Source organism: Mesoplodon mirus (assembly GCF_964341445.2).
Source record: "Mesoplodon mirus genome assembly, chromosome: 8".
NCBI lineage: Eukaryota > Metazoa > Chordata > Mammalia > Artiodactyla > Ziphiidae > Mesoplodon > Mesoplodon mirus.
In genome coordinates, this window is record NC_138984.1 from 30,156,126 (window position 1) to 30,179,319 (window position 23,194).

The window sequence follows — 23,194 nt, forward strand, 5'->3', positions numbered from 1 at the left end:
ATTATTTAAAAATTGCAGAGAAACCTATTTACATATTTATATATAAAAAACAGATACGCATAAAAATCACAAAAGAGTAATAGCCTGAATAGAGTTCACTGTACCATTCCTTTGTACCATATCCACTTGAATCGAGCCTCAGATGATACATATCAAAACCTTTCAAAAAGGTTAATTAGGATCCTTTGTTTTCCTCTCCTCATGTTTCCTTCCAGGGAGGGGAACTCAGTGTAACTCCAGTTACTCTCTGCTCCTGTACTCGATTCTCCAGGCAGGTAGAGTGAATGGTTGGGTTTGTTGGCTGGCTGATTTGATAAACTTGAGAAGAGTAACTTGGCATTCTGGCCCGGTCCTGCCATCCTTCTCTTGCCTACTCACATAAATCATCCTCTCTCTATTGCTCCTCCATAGCATACAAGGCAAGGGCTGGCTCTGCACCGACAGGTCATTCCAGGCCCAATGTTGTCAATAACGTGTTGCTATAGCCTGAATCTGGGATCTATAAAGAGGCCCATTTAGCCCTCACACTAAGCTATCGCTTTCAACTTGGCTATTTGCAATAGCAAAAATGATATTCTGGCTTCTAACTGTACTCTATCAGGAGCCCTACCTGGCAATAGGTAACTCCACTCCTGAGAACTTGTCCTAAGGTGCTAACTCCAAACAAGAAACACTCTTAAAAATGCATAGAGATTCACAACCGTATTAACCATAATAATGAAATACTGCCAACAATCTAAATATCTACCACCACTGGATGTAGAGGTGACTGGTAAATCCACATGGCAGACTTTCATGCAACTTTAAAGAGGATATTTATAAAAACTGTGTCATAGCATGGGAAAATGCTCTTGAAATAACGTTAGAAAGAAATGAGGGTAGAATGAAGTCAAAAATTCTTACCAAGCCCCTACCTGCCTGATTCCTGACTTCCTCTCTGAATTGTTTCCACTATTCCCCAGCTATCCCTGCTTTCATTCCATCTCTTGAAGAAGCCATGCTTCTGTACTCACTGGCTTTTTTGTTCATTTATTTGCCTTTCTCCATCCAGCAGAATGCAAGCCCCGTAAGAGCAAGGACTTTTCTATTTCAATTCCTCCCGTATCCCAGCATTCACAGCAGTGCTTGTCACAGAGCAGGGGCTCCACAAATGTTCATTTGAATGACAAATAAAGACATAAAACAACACAATATAAATGTTTAAAAATGTAAAAATTAAAGAAGGAATGCCGGAAGGCAACCTTAATGATAATGTGATAATTTTAATGTGAAGAAGATCATGCCAAGTGTGTGGGCCATGAAGCCAGGGCTTCATAAGTGGAGCGAGATGGTGACAGAGCTGAGGAAGGCAGACTTCTGCTCCCAATCCCACTTCAACCACAGCAGTGCTACTCTTCCTAGATTTCTACATTGGGCTTCCATCCAAAATTTTGTTGGTAAGCTGGGACAAAGTGAGAGAGTGGCATGGACATGTATACACTACCAAATGTAAAACAGATAGGTAGTGGGAAGCAGCCGCATGGCACAGGGAGATCAGCTCGGTGCTTTGTGTCCACTTAGAGGGGTGGGATAGGGAGGGTGGGAGGGAAGGAGACGCAAGAGGGAGGAGATATGGGGATATAGGTACACGTACAGCTGATTCACTTTGTTATACAGCAGAAACCAACACACCATTATAAAGCAATTATACTACAATAGAGATGTTAAAAAAAAAAAAAGAAAGGGTTTTGTGGCTTAAAAATGCTTGAAAATAGTACTATTGGTGCTTTATCAGTGTGAGGATACTGTTTTAGATGTGGGGACCAGGAAAGATAAATCAATTCGTTGGATATATGCAATATAAAGGGAACTAATTACGAAGGGGAAATTTGGAAGAAAAGAGATTTTTCAGGTCCAAAAAACCACAATAAACTTTCCTAAAATAAAGGCATGGTAGGAGCTAGAAATTACTAGAAAACAGAGCAAAACAAAACAAAAAACAAAAGAACCAAATCATATTCACACACATAATCCAAACTGAAAGCTTTACAATATGTATTTGCAAGTAAGATGCATTACCTAAAACTTAGTTTGCCATACCTGGCCAGAGTCTCCAGTACAGTATTCGGTAATATCACACCCATTCACAGCATCCCGACATTCATACCCTCGCGGCTGAAACTGCAAATCAAAACTCAATATTAGGAACCAGTATTAATTAATATTTCAAAGAGTTAACATTCTTATATTCACCAACAATCATGACATCCTTTCATAACCACCGCCAAACTCTTTTTATGAATCAGCAAGATAGTTCCAGAATAGAGATAATACCCAAATACCACTCTGTGTAGTAAATATGAATCATTAACCAAGGCATTACATGTTCAGATTTCAAAATCCACTATCTCAGAGTATTATTTTTGGAAAACATTGTGATGACAATTGTGCAAAGAAGAAACACTGGTGTGGCTTAAGACAAAAGAACAAAACACTAAAATATAAACATTTAGGATCTCTCTGAAGACTGATATGCACACCCAACCTGCACTGATTTACCAACTTGCTTGGATATTAGTCTTGCTTTAGCTAAATATACACAAGCAGATTTCAATTAATTCATATGAATTTCCTTCAGTGATGCCAGTGAATGCCTACTGAATACAAGGCGTTTTGTTTCTCTGGGTGGTGGGTGGGTAAAAGATGAAGGAACGAGTCCATCATCTTCAAGCAATTTATAATCTGGTTGGGGACATAAGCAAGTACAAACTAAGCTAGAACCTCCTAGATTACCACATGCATAATATCCCTTTGGTGTTGGATAAAATTAAATCATATACTTTTATGGTTTTAAAGGATATTAGAGATTTTATAGATGAGAAAAAGGAAAATTTTTAAAACATTTTTTAAAAAAATTAACCAGAGGTCTCTAAAGATGGAAGTAACTGTGTGTCCACACATACACAAGTTGTGCATATACACATATAAACATACATACATACATATATTACCTCCTTATCTAGCTTTCTTGCCTTTATAAGTGATTTTAAATATCAAATGTAAAAACATGAGCACTAGGTTTTCTGCTCAGGGTCTAAAATAAATTAGGATGAGTTTTAAAGAAAGAGGTTATAAGTAGGGCTTATTAGAAAAAGACCACAAGAATTGTCCCTCATCTATTCAACTATTTAATTTGGTTTTCACTCATGATAGTAGAGCAATTCTCAATGTTTATTTTGGAAGGATTATAGATATATTTTCTTAGGGAGGTACCAGAGAATAGAATGGTTGGTAGTGAATCATAGTAAAGATGATCGTTGTAACCCACAGAATTTGGATAGATTTATTGATTCTACAAAATTGCCAGGCTAATATGCACAGTGTCAAGCAACAAGTGTGTGACAAGTTGTACAAATACTCAATGTACACATTGAGATATTTGGCTAATATGTCAACGATAAGAAAGATGAAACTGTCAGAGAACTCACAAGACATGAGGTATTATTACAGCAGGGCCCGTCGCTGCAGTGGGCCCCATTGGAGAGAGAGCATTTCTTACAGCACAATCCATAGCATTCCTAGAGAAAACACTTCATGTGAGTAAGTGAGGAAACCTACCCACTGGTCATTCAACATGCTCTCCACATGTAACTTATGCATAATCCATGTGAGGAGATGTATATAATAGTAAGCAAATCTTTTAGGAAAGAATGAACCACTTTAAGCAATGACAGATTCCTTCCAGCTATACTTCTCAGCAAAGTACCATCTTCTAAGAAGGGGCTTCTCTACCAAAAAGTAAGCTTATTTTTTAGCAGGTACCCAACCCTTGGTTAGCTCTGTGGTATTCTTAATACTCAATCTAGTTTTACAAAGACAAAACTAATATACAACACAGAAAGAATTTTCATGAGTTAGTAAAACTTGTCTGAGATGAATAGGAGCTATGAATTTTTAAGAGATACGAATTTGATTAGAAGAATCCATTAGGTTTCTTCAGACAGAGCCCATGATTAATTCTAACGTGGTTGAGCTAGGATTAAGCATTGATGAGAGAGCTCAGAAATAAAGGCAGTAAGACCACAATGAATGATGGGGCAGACTTCCCACTAACGCTATTCTTCTGCACTCTGGGTAGATGTGCTGAAGGTAGAAAAGATCTCTTACACCTACCACATGGATTCCACAATCACACTCCTCCCCAGCTTCCACATATCCATTTCCACATTCTGTGGGCTCAAATAGCTGAAAGAGATTAGAAAGATAAAGGGAAACCATTTTAATTCATCACAGAAAATCAACACTCCAATCAGGCTACATACTTGGCCCTATAATCAGCTATCATGTGGTATTCTTCTACGATCTGTTGTTATGGCATCTTACAAATGTGTCTGTGTGAGAATCACTGTTAATTTATTAATAACACTTCTAAAAAACGTATTTTAAATGGGGTAATATCTCTTGGAGGATTCTCCAGGAGTGGGCTCCAGAGATGACCTCTACCATTAGAGCTACTTTTCAGAGAAATATGCTGTCAAGAGGAATAGATCACTTTTCATATTTGCTAATGGAGCTAAAATGCTCTGCTAATAAGACTCACAGATACCTAATTTGTTGACTTATAACCAGGCAGCTGAGAAGATATAAAAAATGTCAAGAAGATAAAAATGCTTCATTCACAGCTAAATGTGATATATGCCATCAAGTAAATGCAAATAAACTTAGGGAAAAAAAGTGTTGCTGGAAGTCCATGCCCATCATTCTCAGTGAAAAGAAATCTGCACTGTCTGAATCATATTAAGTAAATGTGCAGACATATGCACAGATGTATAGAAATTTCTCAATCATTCCTGGAGCAATGGGAGAGTCAAGTTTCTAGAATAATCCACCCTACTGGTGCTGTGAACTTGCTTGCCAAATAAACTGTATTACAGACCAGTTGTTGAGGCAGCTGATTATTTATAAGAAACATTCCTATTTCCCATCACCTGGGGCAAAATTTTTCTGTGTATATCTACTATACTCAGGTGAAGATTAGAACAGGACATCCCAACCCAAATGCTCAGAACCATATATATGAGAGGGAGCAGCACACACCCAAGGAACAGCTGCCCTCCACTGAGTCCACCAAAGAAAGATCTGATCCTCCTTCCACTTCCAGGAAAGGAAAATTGTTATAAGGAGCAAGGAAGTTTTCCACGATACTTGGGTGGGACTTCCCCATGGGAAAATCCAGTGACTAAAATCAACAGTCCTCATCTCTGTGATATTTTGATCAGCAGGGAGGAGAAAATGGAAAAGGGAAAGGCAGACTGGAACATGACTAGTGCTTTAGATCAGGACTCCCATGTAACCCACTGTTGGATTTCATTCTTAGGACTCTTCTTCCATCCTGAGACAGGTCACTATCACAAACCATATGGCAAACATGGCAGTTGAGAAGGTTCCCAGAGCACAGAAAAGATGCACTTAGATAATGTGAAAATAACACATAAAACCTGCATACATACATCCATTGACTACAACACTTGGAAGAAAGTCAGTTCTTTCACACATACATGTAAATTATTCCACTGTAATCCATAGGAGCTTTTAAAAAATTATTCTATATATGTTGTTTAAAAAGAAAGAATTCCATATTTACTAATTTTTAAAACTGAAGATGTATGTGTATTTTTATTTACTTTCCACATTATCCGAATAATTTGCTTTCTACTCACAGGCAATTTCAGAAATCTAATGATGGATCCTTATACACACGCTAGAGATCTCAGTATTTTCAAGCAACTCAGTGTTGTTTCCTCAGGCATGAGGCTTATAATTAGCTGGTGAGCTGCAAGGCAGGTAAAATTAGCCATGTACTTTGCAATTCAGAAATGCCAAGAGCTCACATTAATTCATTATTACTCACTGCACCCATTTTAAACACTCTGAAGCTTTCAGATTTCTGTTGCATTGAGATCGATGCCATGAAAAGCAGGGAGCTGAGTTTAATGATGCAAGGTCATTTTAAAATTCCTGTTTCTTTTTCTGCAGCCTTACTGAGATTTTATACAGTTGTCAGGCATCAAAGTGTCATCCCTAACTTAGCAGTATCACTTAATTATGGGGGTAGGAATAAATTATTCTGACAGTTATCGACATCAGACACTGATTTTTTTTTAAAAAGGTTAACATGGTTTCACTGCTCTCTCAATTTGCAGAGTTATTAAACATTTTGTATAGCAATGGATTATATTTGACTTATGATGTAGTATCTTAAAAAGAAATATGAAATGTGCAATGTTAGAATGTCTATGCCATCTGCTAATTCGCATCAATCCTGTCCTTTTGCCTGTCAAGCAACTTCGTTTCTAAACATGTTATTGGTCGACAGTCCCATATCCAAAATCTCTATAGCCTGTTAATTTAAGAATTCTGGCTTTGCTGGATTTTAGAAAAGTATGATGCATTTACGCTGTTCTATATAACAGCCCTGAGGGGTCTGGTATACACCCTATAATCAAACACATTAATATTTGTGCAGTAACATTTGTGCAGTAAGACTTATGAATACTTACACTATGAGGGATAAATGAAGATTTTCAGTTCAGGATAAGTTGTACCGTCCACTATGTTTTCTGCAAACTCATAAAATATACTTCCAATTTTCAGAATTTTTGAATTAAGGAATTGTTGATAAGAGAATATGACATTGTGTATATAAATTTTAATGAAATGCCAATTGACAATGTGGACCTTCCCAAGTAAAGATATATATATCTCTTCATATATACAAATATATATATATATATATATATATATATATATATGCCTGTATTTATGGGGTCCATAAATACTTTGGGTCAGTTTTTGGCTGGCTGATATTAGTAATGCTTTCTATCTGGGAGAATGGACCACACATACCGCCCCCTGCCAAAAAAAAAAAGAAAGTAAGAAAAGCCTAGAAATTAGTTATACCCCTAGAGAAAATGTCAAGGGGAAATAGAATTTTTGTCAGAGAAATGGGCTAAAGTAATGTATCTTAATCTAACCCACTATCTCTTAGCAGCAATTGAAGACCCCAACATGAAAATTTCAAAAATATTTTAATTGAAGGATTGTCTGTTTGTTTTTTGGAGGGGAGGGCCAAGAGGAGGTACAGCTAGCACTGAAACACCAGAGCTTCAGAACAGTGAAACTATGGTCTTGTAATTCACTTAAACGAGACTTAATCTTTAATGTGATAAAGATTTTTATAATTAAATATTAATCTGGTTGGAAAGAAACCTGCTTTGCAAGCCAAGTATCTGATATTTGACATAGTTCCATTGTAAAAAAAAATGGAGAAATAATTACACTTTCTAAATTACTAACCTTTGTTGGCCTGTTGAAAAGACAGGCTCCACCCCCTCTGTGTAAAAAGTCTCTATACTCCAAAATGCTGCACTTTGAGAACTTTCTGGAATGGGATACCCTGAGGAAATAAAGAATCAATTATGTAAAAAATTTACCAAAAGCAGTCATCAGAGAAGAAAATTAAAAACCCTGAATTAGAATAAAATCATCACTCTGGATCCAGATGATTCTACACAAACTTTGACAAGGCACTTATGTTCAAACTGCTAAGTATGTGTGGTAGAGTCTGTAAAAATAGAAATTCAAAGAAAATCACAGATTTGGGGGCTAGGTTACAATCTCCTTAGCAGTCAAGCCCCTTTGTGCTCAGGCTTGAAAGAGTTTTTGAAAAGTTCATCCCCAAACTTCATCTAGGCTGTATATTAAAATGTGGTTACTAGCACTGACATATATGCGCTACCAAATGTAAAATAAATAGCTAGTGGGAAGCAGCTGCATAGCACAGGGAGATCAGCTCGGTGCTTTGTGACCACCTAGAAGGGTGGGATAGGGAGGATGCGAGGGAGACGCAAGAGGGAGGAGATATGGGGATATATGTATACATATAGCTGATTCCCTTTGTTATACAGCAGCAACTAACACAACATTGTAAAGCAATTAGACTCCAATAAAGATGTTAAAAAAAAATGTAGTCACTTTTATTCTCTGTCTCAGTAAAGATAAGCAGGGGTTTTTTGGGTTTTTTTTTTTTTTTGCCTCTGTCCTGAATAAAAGGAACTTGGGAACCTACTAGATTTTACTTTGGAGAAGGAAGCTGTGAGGGTCAACTGATTAAAGATTATGTATTGCAGGCTTCAGCGACACAATTGAGGTAAACAAGGAAACCCTAAAGAGATGTTAGACTATATATGTTTTTATGTGTATATACACACAGTCAAAACAGAATTAGGGTAAGCGCCTTCTGAATTAGAATTAGGTAATAGCTCCTTATTCTTAAATTCAAATACTATTTGGTAATCTTCATGATTTTGCAGGAATATAGTGAACCTCTTTGTGAGTTAATCAAATTACTATCACTGTGTCAGTACATAGGGGAATATTATACGTATGGTCAAGGTTACACTGAGTCATACACACTGATTCCTTGGACATATTTGTCATGGTATTTGATTTGAGAGTACTAGGTCACTTATTCTAGGATGTGATCCAATAGATTTATATTTCCTTATGTATGAGGGTAGTGTATGGAAGTAGGTGAAATCTACCATTGTTGACAGTGATGTCTTACAAGAACTATGTAGAAACATATACTTGAGAAAATACAAATTAAGCTTAAATAATTTTATTATATCCTATGGGTAGTCAGTCTAGAAATCCATTTAGAAACTGGAAGTTTAGAAGACAGAAGACCTCTCCCGATAGAACCAGTATTATGAATGGTGTTACCATTCTGTAGGAGGCATCAGGGGAGGGGGAGCATGAAAGCTAACGGTTTCAAGTTTAAACTACATTTCTAGAAACATGTGTTCTAAAGTAGCAAGCATAATGGCTGACTCTCTCCTCAAGCCTTCATGCTCACACACCTCTTGTTCCCTGGACTCCTGGTGCACAAATAAGGAAGGGACTCTGTAAAAGTAGGTCAGGGCTTCTGGCAACTGGGGATCACAGGGAGGGAGCAGGACCAGAAATGGTGATGTGCTGAGCAGATGTCTGGCATGGGCAAAGGAAGTGGGAGAGACACATGAGTGAGGAAACCTCTTCTATCTATTAGGAGTGGGATGTAGCTTAGGAGGCCTTGTGGCAGTGGCTCCCATGGGGCAGGGGTCCCTGGGAAAGAGGGCAATGTTTCTAGGCCTTGGTTCACAGATGCAACAGCAACCCTCTAGTTTCCAAATTATCTACAATAGGATACAGGAGTTAGGTGAGCAACTATTCAAATGTCTATCAGTAGAAGACCACCTAGACACGATAAATCTGTCTTAATTTGTTTAAAAAAGCTTTATTGATTATATAAGGAATACAGTCCAATTTTATTACAGTAAACATGTCTATTTACGAGTTCCTTAAAATATAAATTGTTGACTAAATTGGTTTTCACTGACAGTTTAGACAACCAGCTTTTATCCTAACTACTAAAAAATTAATGCATCCACTAAACTTAGAAGCATTTAATCATGTGCTTCCTTTAAGGGTTAATAGATGTAGAAGTGGTCACTTTATTTTACTTTTATTACCAACTTTAATAAAAAATTAAAGTATAAAGTAAACTAGCCATTTCATTTTTTAAAATATCAGACAATGAATTATTGAATTTATTCTAAGGCTTAGCCTAAAAGACCAGTACCTGAGAGACTGTATATCTAATTATAGGTAACAATTTCAGTAAAAGGTGTATAACAAATGCATGTACAATGAAAATTTACCCCGTCTCCTCCATGATGCAGCCACCCCAGGATTCTGTGCAGTCACATTCTAGTCCAATGAAACAATAAAAAGCAACAAAAGAAAGGGGAAACAACAAAAGTCACATCTTTAATTTGCATCACAGCTCTTGAAATAGCTCCTTATTACCAATTCCATGTCAGACAGGTACAGAATGTGAAGTCTCACCAAACAAAACCTATTTCTTTTAAATCAATATTTCTTTTTCCTTTCCAACAGTACAGCGTGCTTCCTAAGACAACAGCTGCAAGAAATAAAATTGTGCCTCTCTTCATTTTTGTAACTCAGAGAATTCAACTAAGTTCCTAGTGCCAATGTTTAATGAAGAGTACCTGGTCTAGAGATTGTAAAGCCTGAGTTCTAGTCCAAGTTCTGTGTGATGAGAGAGTTTCATAGGCAAGTGACTTAGCATTTCTTGGGTCTCAGTGTTTCCACCTCTAAAATGCGAATGCATCTCCCTATCTCCCAGGGTGGTTCTGGGGCTCACATGAGAGGGTAGTCTGTGTGCTCTCTGGGAACTACAAAGCTCTACTGCACAAATGCAATGAGTCCTCACTGAAGTCCTGCTCACAGACCACACCGGACGTTAGAGGAGAGAATTCAATTTGCTGGAGTCAAAGCAAGAATCAGCCAGAGACTTGAAGAACACTGAGCTAAAAGGTTCAGCAAAAGAGAGAAATCTAAAATAGAAATGTAAAATCATCTAAATTAAATAACAACCATAAACTTAACATAGATACCACAGATGGACATATGGGTATCATGACGGGCTGTCCTTTTCATTTATTTTTTCCTATTCTCTTTCCTATGATAGACAAAGATATTTTTAAAGAAAGACTTCCAAATGGATCTTTAAAAATTCAAAGTACAGAATGAACCTACCTAAACAATTCACAAAGGAATAAAGAATTTTAGGAAGGAATTATGCCCGGCATTAGTAATGAAGCCTATTGCTCACCTTACTCCTTCATCTGACTCAGCAATATCTCTCAGCTGCCCCCAGCACTGGCCTCTTCCTGGCTCCGGGCTTTTCAAACAAGGACATAAACCTGGTTCTACTCCTTTCTGGTTTTCAGGTATTGATGCCAGCCAGTGAAACCTGAATCACTTCCTTTAATGTGTACTATGTGTTTCCCTGGGAAAGCAAATACTCTGAGCAAGAAATCAATAGATGAAAGTTTGTAGAGATTTGCTCAATGCCACCAGACTTAATGTACCCATAAAGTGATGACTTAATATGCCCTTAAAGGGAATCAAGACATCCTGGATATATATTTTGCTTCAAGTTTCCATAACACTATGTATTAATTATCTGATAGTAGTCAAAAAGTATAAAATATAGGATAATGTTAAGGTAGATTTTTGTCCTCTTCTTCTTTAGGGAGGCTGTGGTAGAGAGGGGGACCTTTATTCCTAGCATCTGATATTTTCACTGAGGGGGGTAGATTTCCACTTAATTCCTAGGTAACAGATTAGGAGTGAATACCTCAGGTTTTTCTTTCCACAGGATCTCATTGTGTGTGCCCTAGGCAATTTTGCCTTCTGCCACAAAAGTGTGTTAGAAATTATATTTTACTAGTGTATTGATATAAAGAGGAATATAATCCAAGTTGGATTTTATACCGATTTTAAAAGAAGTTAAAGGGCTTCCCCGGTGGCGCAGTGGTTGAGAGTCCGCCTGCCGATGCAGGGGACACAGGTTCATGCCCCAGTGTGGGAAGATCCCACATGCCGCAGAGCGGCTGGGCCCGTGAGCCATGGCTGCTGGGCCTGCGCATCCGGAGCTTGTGCTCCGTAATGGGAGAGGCCACAACAGTGAGAGGCCCGCATACCACCAAAAAAAAAAAAAAAGTTAAAAACGTTCAAGGGCCCCCTAAAATTATTGTGGGCCTTCAACACTTCGCCACTAGAATCTCAGCCCTGTCTTTCCATCTGCATCTCCTCTGGTTAAAGAGGAGAGTGACATCCAGCAGTCATCAGCTGTGTTTTCCCACTGGATGGGATTTGTGGCTGCTTCTCTTGGCCTGCCTGCCCAGTAGAGGAGAGTTATTCTCTATCATCTGCCCCCATGTTTAAAAGGTCCAGGACGGGACTGCCTGTACAGGAAGCTTCTCCAATGTTTCTGATGGTACTAGGAAGGTAAGTTTAATTAGAGGTAAGTAGATGGGTAAGTTTAATTAGCGTTTGAGCTCCTTTTAACTCTAGGCCTAAGCTATTTTCTGATCCAACTGTACTTGTGGTGGAGCTTCACTGACATCTTGTGGCTATCCTCAACTGGTTAGAATCCAGAGGGTGAGTATTCACCACCACCCACCCCAACATTCTGCAGTGTGAGAAAGAGCTGATCATGCCCTGAGAAAGTATGATTTTATGGACTTTGAAAGGGACATTTCTCCAACCCACACAGATTAAGAATTACCTTAAATTGCTCATCTTATCATTGTTTAGAGGAAGGAGATACACTACAGTTAAGGTATTATGACTTAGAAATGAAAAACATTTCTTTATTGACCGGACATGCATTATACAGACAGAATGGCACATGAAAGTAAGAAGGTCAATGTACATACTTGGCTTTCTGCTAGAAGGTTCCCACTGGATTCCAAGGTTTTGAGCCAAACTCTGCGATAATACTTGTGCCACTGCCATTGGAAGACCATACTGTTTTTCAGAGTTGAAAGTGTGTGGGAAACATTTGAGAGAGGGCACAAAGCTAGTTATTATTTCTTAATCATGACCACATTTCATCTCAGTCCCCTAAGTAGAGCCTCACAGCATCAAAAGACGGCTTATGCCCCTTACCACTTCTTCCTTGCAACTGGGCCCAAGAAGCAGAAAGCCTCTCTTACTATGTGGCATCTCTCAAAACTTGATGTTCTCACATGGAAACATAAAATCATAAAAGGCTGTGCCCTGTTTCAATTCATACCAAACCAAGAATAAATTCAACTTACTACAAATCTGTCAAGAGAGGTCTCCACTGAATGCTGGCTACTGGGATAACCTGGTATAATAGATTCAGGTATTGACCAAGGTTTAGATTTGGTTGGTTCGACTTTTGGGATGTGTTAAACCTAACATAGGCAGAAGAGCAAATAACTTTTTAAAAAAGTCATAAAAGAAGGATAAACAAGCTTATAAAAACTTATCTATAGAGGCCAAGAAATTTCTGGGCCAATCTTTGGTTTGCATCTGCCTGATAAATATGAAAAACTATCATTATGATATGAAACAATACCTCTCTTCTAACACCAAAGACCACTTTGGGCTCTATTTACTAATACGAACCACTCATACTATAGTCTCAATGTCATTATCATTCTAAAACAGGCCTGAAAAGGGAAGTAAACTAGGCCATGGGGAAGAAAGAGACTAGATGCACAGATAAAGCTCCTACTTTAGGAAAACTGATAACATTTACCTCATTCACACCAACTCCCCTTGTGCGAGAACAGACACCTCCAAAGTAACTCAGGCTGCTTCTCTTATAGTGGAATGTCACACGCCTTAGGAAAAATAAGCGCTATTAGGAAACCAATGTAGTGACCATTATATTTCAACTCTCTGCAAATATGTCTATTGTCCTACATTGAATACCCCAAACCAACCCTCCTTTAGAAAACCAAAAACTGTATTTTAAATACCTTTAAATGTATGTTATCATAAATACCTTTAGATTAATGTTATGTTAAATAATCTCAGTTGAGCAAACATCAACTGAGCACCTAACTAAGCATCATGTACTGGCACAGGAACTGAGGGCACAAAGATAAACAGACAACAGCCCTTGACTCTTTTCTAGTAGAGACTATAGAGTAGTTATACAAAATATTGATGATTGTAAATTGGTGATGAAACACTGAGAGAAAAGCAAAGAGTAACAGGTGAGAAGAAAGGAAGGAGGACTTTGGTTGGTTTGATCCCAGGACAGAAACTTAGAGGACTGTCTGAAAACAGCTTAGCCACCAGGCGGGGAAGGGAGCAACTTATGATATCAAAAGTGAGCAAAGGGCCTCCCTGGTGGCGCAGTGGTTGAGAGTCTGCCTGCCGATGCAGGGGATACGGGTTCGTGCCCCGGTCTGGGAGGATCCCATATGCCGCGGAGCGGCTGGGCCCGTGAGCCATGGCCGCTGGGCCTGCGCGTCCGGAGCCTGTGCTCCGCAGCGGGGGAGGCCACAGCAGTGAGAGGCCCGCATACCGCAAAAAAAAAAAAAAAAAAGTGAGCAAAGCACCCCTTTTCCTTAGAGATGAAACGTCAATTTTAGTCAATAGTTCATTTTCACTTTGCTGTACACCTGAAACTAACACAACATTGTAAACCAACTATACCCCAATAAAAATTAAAAAAAAAAAGATCTAGCAAATGATTTGTTGGTGAAAGTGATGTGTGCAAGCCTTCAGGAAATCTGCTTTCAAGGAGCTAACTCAGCTGGAAGGAGGGCCCTTTCGCAATCCTCCCTCCCTGGCATTCCTGCTGCCTGTGATGAAGGCTGGAGTGTCAGCAGCTGTCTTGAATCACGAGTTGACCCTGAGGATGGAAGGTCTGAAGGTGCAGATGTGCTCTGAAAGTAAATCTCCTGACTGTGGAACCACCATTCCAGCACTGGGCAGCCTACTGCTGTGCTTCTTGTGTAACAGAGGAATCAACCTCAAACTTGTTCAGGATTGATTCATTGATATATAACCTAACTGATACAATAAAGGGATAAAGATCAACGTCAAGCCAAGGGCTGGGGATACGTACGAGATGAGATGCACAGCATCAGCGTGCTGCCTGATACGCTGCCGGTATTTGGAGAATTCGTGGAGCATCTGCACAGGGTTGGTGGTGATGTCAATATGATCCTTCTCAGTCCAGGTCTCTACAGCCACCAGGACAACCCTGGTATTAAGCTGCTCCTTGTAAATCTGAGGGTATACAACAGGACAGGTGCAGGAGGAAAACACTGGGTCAAACATGCACAGTCAGTGTTTCAGAGTCAGCGGAAGGACAGGAAGGGGAGGTGAGAGGAGAACACGATGTCAGAATTAGCTCATCAAAGAGAATCTTCTTTCCTTTCTCTTTTCCAAGAGCAAAAAGAAAGAACAATCATACAACTCAGCCTCTCCTACAAAGTTACTGCAATCCCAAATCAGCACCTTTAGCAGCCAGGCATCTCACTAGGGGATCTATACTAGGAGTATCACGATTCTAAAGTCTGGACATAAGTTCAAAACAGGGTTTAGTAAAATCACCTTTCCAAACCTCATAGGAGATAACAGGTTGGAGCCTGATATACTGGTTCTGAGTAAGTGTGATATGACCAGTTACTCCTGGTCATATTGGAACAGATCACTAAATCCTTGGACAAGCACTAACACCATGGCTGGCTTGCCCTTGGAAGCCTTGTTGTATGAAAAGTAAAATAACAGTGGAAGAGAATCACGATCTGAGGCCAAAAGAGGGAAAAGCAGATTTACATTACCTATGTCACCCTCACCACAGGGTGACATCACTCACAATATTTAAATTGTAATTTTCTGCTTTTGGCCCAGTAGCTAAATAATTCACACATGTAAGCAATTTTGATGAATGTTGTCATTTTGTCCTATTTTCAAGCTAATTAAGAAAATAACGGATGATCTTAGAACACACTGAGGAAAGGAAATATTATCATGCGTAAATCAACGTGAAGCTATAATGGTTTTACAACAGGGGGTGAGTTAAGTGTAACGTCTTTTAAAAAAAATTAGTTGGTCAGCTTCAGAACCTTGTATGGTAAATCCAAATAAAAATGACACTTTGCAAGATGTGATTCTGTTCAATCATGGTGAAATGACAAACACAGCGATTCTACCAAGTAAACATCTGGGGCAGAGGGAAAGGTGTGTTTAATATTCTCTTTTTCATATCCACTTATAGTTTTCCTCTGAGAAGACTGACAAGGGCTGAAATTAAAGAAAATTAATAAAGCAGGTGATAACTGGCTTTCAGAATTTCAATCCTAACGCTACATGCTACTCTATTACCCCGCACCCATTTTATACGGCTCAGCTGTGCCTACCACGTATTATATGTTATGAGTGTTTATGTGATTGGAGACTTTTGGACTGTTTAAAAGGCAAAAAAGAAGGCAGTTCTTTAAAGAATATAAGTATCATTTAGATATTAAGCAATTTATAAAGGTTTTTTTTCCCAGTTAAGAGGGAACATACAATAAATATCAGATAAACATACATTTAGCTGAGCAAAACAGCGCTTTACATTAGAATACACAAAATACTATGCTATATTTATGACTAGTCAAATTGAATTATTTATTGGAACATAATGAATAATATTCACATTTACGGATTTCCTATCTAAAGGAAAAAGGAAGAAAATCTTAACCATTATTCTCTGTAACTGACAGAATGAGAGGAGGAGGAAAAAATCTCAATAAGAAAGATTTATAGAAGTCTTTTTAAGAAGATATACATTTTACTGTTTTAAATTAGCTTTATTTGGGGACTGCACTTAATTCTGTCATCTAAAAATAAAGTCTGAAGCATTCTTATGGGGACACGAAGAAAATAAATTTGGGTTCTTTTAAAGAAAATTTTTTTGTATTGCCTATATCCTCCAAACATAATCCACCTCAATCTATTAGTTCTTCTGCCTTATATTTAAGATGATAAGCTCAACTGATTATTATTAATAAAGTCTCATTTGCCAAGTTTAATTTACACTCTTTTCGGTAGCTAATTTTCTCCAGTATTTTTGTCCTAGCTAGACTCTTGTGACAATAATATCTAGACATCACTTAGAAGCAATATCAATGCATCTTTGGGATCCCAAGAATAACTCAACAGTCCCCTGAAACTCTGATAACACTGCCCTTTGTGAAGCAGACCACTATAATTTCTTATTAGCCAGATGAGATAAGGATAGCATTTTTACTTTTGTCTCAGAAAGAACTAAAGCAGCAAGTAAGCAAACAGAGATATAAACCATTCCACTTTGGAAAAAGAGGTTCAAGAAAACCAGGATACTTACAGAATCCACAAGGTTGACCACAGACTTTGCAAAGTTGTTTGTATGCGCATGAGAAGAGCGACACTTCTTATACTGGGAGGAGGAAAGATATATCAGTCACTGTCAAACCATAATTTAATGATAAATTTCAAAATTCTGTAAAAACAGAAATCTGACAGCAATAGTAGAAATAGGGATTAAAAATACAGAATTTAGTTTGTGCCGTGTTTGGATATGGTGGTGCTCTTATTTTACTTCTCTGTTAGGCAGGAAAACTATAACTGTCTAAAATACCCATGATGTTCCAGGTAATGGAGACAGCCTAGTGATTCTGAGTGAGAAACTTTACACTTGAGAAGTAAGCTGTTAATTCAGTCTCAATGTCTAACAAATGCAATCCTTTTTTTTTTTAATTTGTTTGTTTCAAGGAAATGAACTTTACCAGTTTATAAAGAGCTTAGATCAAGGAATTTAATCCCAACTGGACACTCTCCTCACTTGAATTCAAGTGCATACAAAGATCAAGAAAATTTCTTAGGCAACACTTCAGATTCAGTCCATGATATGGAACGTGTCTGTCGTACATTTTAGTATATTCTTTCAGAAGAATGCCTTCTCCAAATGAAGCCTTTTGCTTTTGATGGCTCAGAAGTCAAAACAAAGAAGAGACAAAAAGTAAAACTGAAGTGTGCCGATAGTGTATAGTTGCTTATGGTTATTTATGATCACTTAGGAAAATAAAGTAAAGTAATAGAATAATTACATAACATCTAAAGGGCTACAGTTTTAGCAAGGAGCACTGCAATTAATATGGCTTTGAGAGGACATTTAAAAACTAAGGTTTACCACGGGGGGATCATGCCCTCTGCTGAGGAAAAAGAAAAACATCCTCAAAACTACTGAATCAGGTTTGCACCATGTCTTTAAAATTTGACTTCATTTATAATTATAAAAATAATGCATCTTCATAAAGATTAAAAATACTTCCATGTTGGAATAGCATGATATTATTTTCTTCTCCTTTGCCCATTTTCACATTATAAATTTGTCAGACCCCCTTCATTTCATTCTCTCTTTAACCCTGTTACTATGTTTTTTAAATGAAGAATATGTCTTAATGCTTATAGATCTGATATATATATATATATATATATTTAATAATACTGAGCATACTGACAACCTATGATAAATGTGCAATAACTTAGTATTGTGTTATTAGTAGCATTCATTAATTTATGACTATTTATAATATTTGCAATGGTGTGAATGTTTGTGTGCCCCCAAAATTCATGCTGAAATCCCCACCCTCAAAATGATGGTATTAGGATGTGGGACCTCTGAGCGGTACTTAGGTTATGAGGGTGGAGCCATCATGAATGGGATTAGTGCCTTATAAAAGAGGCTCCAGAGAGATCCCTAGTCCCTTCCACCATGTGAGGACACAGTGAGACATTTTAACAGTTTTTTTTTTAACTTAGCATAAAGAAGTTGTTGTAAGAGCTCAGCATTTTAAGTTGCCTAGCAAATTCCACAAGCTGGAAAACTTCAAAGATATCCTTTAAAATATTGGGTTGGCCAAAAAGTTCGTTCGGGTGTTTCCGTAACATCTTACTTTTTGGCCAACACAGTAAAAGCAAAAGTATCAACAATAAGTCTCTTTGGGGTGATGAAATGTTTTGAAACTAGACAGAGTTTGCACCACATAGTGAAGGTACTAAATGTCACTGAATTGTACACTTAAAAAAAAAAAGAAGTCCCGACATGAAGAAGCACTTATCACAAAAAGAAAGGGAAAATATTAGCTAACACCTATTCTAATGCAGTGGTGTTACATATCTGTTCAAATGAATTTTATTTTGCTTCTGAACATTTATTTGTCCTTTAGGGATATGTCTTTTTGTAGTATAATGGTCATGGAAAACATGACATGTAAGTTAAAAACAATGAGGACTTTAAAAGTATTAAAATGTGAAGTTTTCCATTTATTTCATATTTATAACTTCCAATTCTCTGATTTTCTTTATTTTTGTCTTGCAGGATTTTTTAGTTCCCTGACCAGGGATCGAACCCATGCCCACTGCAGTGGGAGCGCAGAGTCCTAACCACTGGACCGCCAGAGAATTCCCTCTGGTTTTCTTTTTAGAAAGATTACTCTGCCTGCTGTGAGGTGAGTGAATTAGAAAGGGTCAAGAATGCATGCAGAGACACCTGTTGGGAAACTGCTGCAATAGTCCAGGTAAAAAAATAATGAAGGCTGGATGTCATTATAGGATGTTGGAAGGTAAGGAAAGAGAAGAAAAAAAGATGACTCCTAGGTTTTGAACTTGAATAGCTGGGGGTGGGGGAGGTGCCATTTAAAATAATGAGAAAGACTGGGGGAGGGCAGTTTAGAACTAGGGAACCAAGAGTTCTGATTTAGAAATGTTAAATGTGGGATGCCTATTCAATACTGAAGTAAAGATGTCAAGTAGGCAGTTGAATATAGAACTATGGAACACAGAAGGCTAGAGTATAAAGTTGAGAGTGATGAATTTAAGTCATGATATATTTTAAAGACTTAAGACTGGAAGTGATCACTTGAGGAAGAGTTATAGAAAGAAAAGAGAGCCCCAAATCAAGCTATGGGGCACTCCCATAACTCTAGAGGCCAGACATAAAAGACTAAGAAGAAATGGCCAGTGAGGTGAGAAAGCTATTGTGTCATAGAAGCTAAAAGATTAAGAAAATGTTTCAAACAGGAAAGAGTAATCAGCTGTGTCCCATGCTACTGAGAAGGCAAGTACAATAAGGACAAAGAATAACCACTAGATTTATTCACTTGAAATTCCATGTAATTGAGCACCTAGGATTTACTAGGGTCTATCATTAGTATTTCTCCTACAACAAATATTTGCTCCTCACAACTCAGTGAGGTAGGTTTTATTATCCCTATCTTTATAAATTTGGAAAGTGAGGCTCAGAGAGCACAAATAACTTATCCAAGATCACAAAGCTGAAATTCAATGCTTACCCTGGGTTGACATAGGAGATAAACTTGTTCAGTTAACAAGTCATATAAAATATTTATGTATGCTCCTAGTAAATCATGATTATTGATGAGAAATCATAATATGTTGGGTTCCTATAAAATATAGTGGCTTTCAAAGAAGGAAACCAAATGAGGTTTAAATTAAAAAATACATGAGCTATCCTTTCATATTTGCACCTATGTACATAAGGATATAGCAACGATGTAAGAAAAACATTTGTTTTTCATGCACTTTAAAATATTTCAACTAATTTTCTAATAGAATAGGTTTTTAATATTTATATTGAGCCGAAGTGGCTCAAAGAAATGTTTGGCAGACCGCTATAAGGCTTTAATTGGCTCACAAGTTGGACTCTGCCAGCCTGCTACTAAAATGCTTTATATAAAATTGAGGGATTTTTTTCTTTTCTAATTGAAAGCTACTGATAATATATGATGCTTGTTCAAAATAAGATATCTGCATTTTTTTCAGAAAGGTTACTATGAATTAAAGAGGTAAGTGTGAATGTAAATGTAGGCAAAATGTTTCTACTTTCTTCATGAATGAGAATTAATTTTACAAAGAAAAACGTGAAATCTCCATTTATGATAGAATTTATTTCCACATTTTCCGATCACTGAAAATAATTTACATTTAAAGTGCCAAATTTGCTTTTCCTGTCTGAATAAACACAATCCTTAAGGTATTTGCTTTTTGAAAAAAATTAAAATTAGAGCTTGACTTTCAACCTGAGGGTGATAGTTATCAAAATAAGTGTGCTGCCTCATCTAGCACAAAGATTATAAAATGAGTACTGTCAGTGGGATGACATTTTAAAATCCAGTAGCAAATCTCCAGTTACTAAAGAATAGATGTCAATTATTCTAGTTTAGTTTTACTTTCAACATGTGAATTTAAGTACTCTGATCCATCCCTTCTTTGAAGCATTCAAATTCAAAAACAATCTTCATCTCATATAAAGCACACCTTTAAAAAAGAACTTTTCTCAACTCTCAAAAGAAAAAAAATTCTTATAAAATGACACACTTATTTGGGACTATTATGGACTAGAGTATAACTTGGTCTTAAAAGAAAAGGAATCTATTTAGTTCTATTGCATCGATGCAATATTTATTAAAATAGTAGAAATCTAACAAGGACTTACTGTATAGCACAGGGAACTATATTTAATACCTTGTAATAACCTATAATGGAAAAGAATCTGTGTAACTGTATCACTTTGCTGTACACCTGAAATACTGTAAATCAACTACACTTCAATTTTAAAAAAACCAGTAGAAGTCTTCTTAGGTAATTTCCTTCTACTTTAGGCATTACTATCACTCAATAATAAAGGCTTTCATTTTTTTTTCACTTCCTAACATGTATTCCCTCCAAACTTATCAGTACAAATTACAGGGTTTTTTTCTGGTTTCAAAGATAAATGTATGCATTCCTAGTTCTCACTCATTTTAATAATAATAATAAAACAAATTACCAAAATTTACCATTAAAAGATCTGGTAGCCTAAATAACGTAACTTTATTACAGACTATACGGTATAATATTAGAAATTTTCTATTTACAAAAACAATATTTTAAAGGAGGGCATTATTTTACTATTCGTAAGATAAAGACAAGATTATTTAAATGCTTCCCATTTTAAAAGATTTACAAATAAATTCAATATATATACAATGTTTAAAAAATTATCATTTCCTATTTGTATAGTTACTGAAATCTGCTCTCCGATTAATGGCTTCATGTATTTTCCTAATAGAGATTTGGTAGAACAAGAGATTTGGAATTACAAGTCATGGGTTGGAGAATTCTTCTATCAATTACCAGCTGTATGTGAATGCACTTTGTGAATTTAAAGGCACTGTATATATCTTAATTATTTTCACTACTTTAAAAGTATATATTGGATGTTGGAAAAAGTTTAACCTTCTAAAGCCATAATTTCATAACATGCCACAATGTTAAGGATTGAGAAGTAGCTGGACAAAATCTCAATGTCCCAATCAACAAAAATAATTCAGATGAAAAAATTATCTTGGGGTTTCGAGGAAATTAATGTCCATCAGAAACTCATATTTTAGCCTTCATTATCTAAAACGGCTACCCACCCATTTGGTTTTCTTTCCTATCAGGGAAGATCTGTCCTAAATTGTATGTAATTCTTTTTTTTTAATTGTATGTAATTCCAATAATTCTGGTTCTTACTGACATATCTCAAGCAATGTACTTAAAAGCTACTGGTACAGAAAATAAATCTGCATACCATACTAAGAGGTATGCTATTGCATAACTTCATGTTCAGCATAATTGAGCCAGTGCTTGCTAATTAATAGAAAACACCTGTTAAAGTAGAGACTCAAAAGTTTAAATTTAAATCATTTTTAAAACTGTATGGTTTCAAGGTCTTTTCTACTGATTAGAATTTCACTTTTTCATTTTTGTATGAAACACAACCTTATTCTATAGTCTACTAATCTAATTTTGATTTCCTTAAAGAAAAACAAGGACTTCAAGATATTTGCAAAGCAATCAGAATTTTTGCTGCAATCTTTCACAAGTTTTTCACCTATACCTGACTCTTGGGTATGTCTTAAGAGTCTCACCTTTATAAAGTCTCTCCAGAAATGTAACTTGGTTTTCATAAAGCAAATTACTCTTTGTCTTAGTTTATACAATTTAAAAAATTAAATTATGTAATTACAACAAAAATTACAAGTGGCCTAAACAGTTTGGAAAGTGGTGCAGTGGGTTGCTGGAGCCAGCTCCCAACAGTTCAGGATTCAACTGGATGCATCTTTTCCCAGGTCCTCATTTAATGACCTCATTTTGGTAGCTTGAAATCAGCCAAGGTGGGAGTATTTACACCATGGATATAAACAAACATTATAAATCAAGGTTTTTCTTCAGAGAGCCAGGTATAAAACATTTACCAGCACAGCACAAGTACTAAGTATACAGCTGTCCCTCAGTATCCAAGGGGGATTGGTTTCAGGAGCCCCAAAGATGCCAAAATCCACTGACGCTCAAGAGCCTTATATAATCTGGTGCAGTACATTACAATGGATTCAGTCGGCCATCTGCCTCTGTGGATAAAACTATACTAGCAAATAGCACACTGACTTCAGAATGCTCTAGGCTTCAACACTTCAGAATGCTCTAGGCTTCAACCAAGATATTTTTTTTAACTCTATTATTTTTTAATTAATTTTTATTGGAGTATGATTGCTTTAGAATGTTGTGTTAGCTTCCACTGCACAACAAAATGTATCAGCCATACACATACAGATATCCCCTCCCTTTTGGACTTCCCTCCAATTTAGGTTACCACAGTGCTCTAGGTGAGTTCCCTGTGCTATACAGCATGTTCCCATCAGTTGTCCATTTTATACACAGTATCAATAATGTATATGTG

General features: G+C 36.9%; 1 protein-coding gene across 2 annotated transcripts in view; it reads right to left on the reverse strand.

Annotated features, from left to right (window-relative positions):
* ADAM23 (ADAM metallopeptidase domain 23) overlaps nucleotides 1-23,194 on the reverse strand; it is a gene marked incomplete at its 5' end in the record, with an annotated part of 164,420 nt that overhangs the window by 32,654 nt on the left and 108,572 nt on the right. For both annotated transcript variants that reach the window (XM_082631139.1, XM_082631140.1), the window contains 9 exons: nucleotides 2,080-2,160; nucleotides 3,468-3,557; nucleotides 4,153-4,224; nucleotides 7,336-7,435; nucleotides 9,741-9,789; nucleotides 12,330-12,420; nucleotides 13,181-13,265; nucleotides 14,504-14,667; nucleotides 16,775-16,846. In XM_082631139.1, coding sequence (XP_082487265.1) covers nucleotides 2,080-2,160; nucleotides 3,468-3,557; nucleotides 4,153-4,224; nucleotides 7,336-7,435; nucleotides 9,741-9,789; nucleotides 12,330-12,420; nucleotides 13,181-13,265; nucleotides 14,504-14,667; nucleotides 16,775-16,846 — 804 coding nt within the window. The remainder of the gene's footprint in view (nucleotides 1-2,079; nucleotides 2,161-3,467; nucleotides 3,558-4,152; nucleotides 4,225-7,335; nucleotides 7,436-9,740; nucleotides 9,790-12,329; nucleotides 12,421-13,180; nucleotides 13,266-14,503; nucleotides 14,668-16,774; nucleotides 16,847-23,194) is intronic.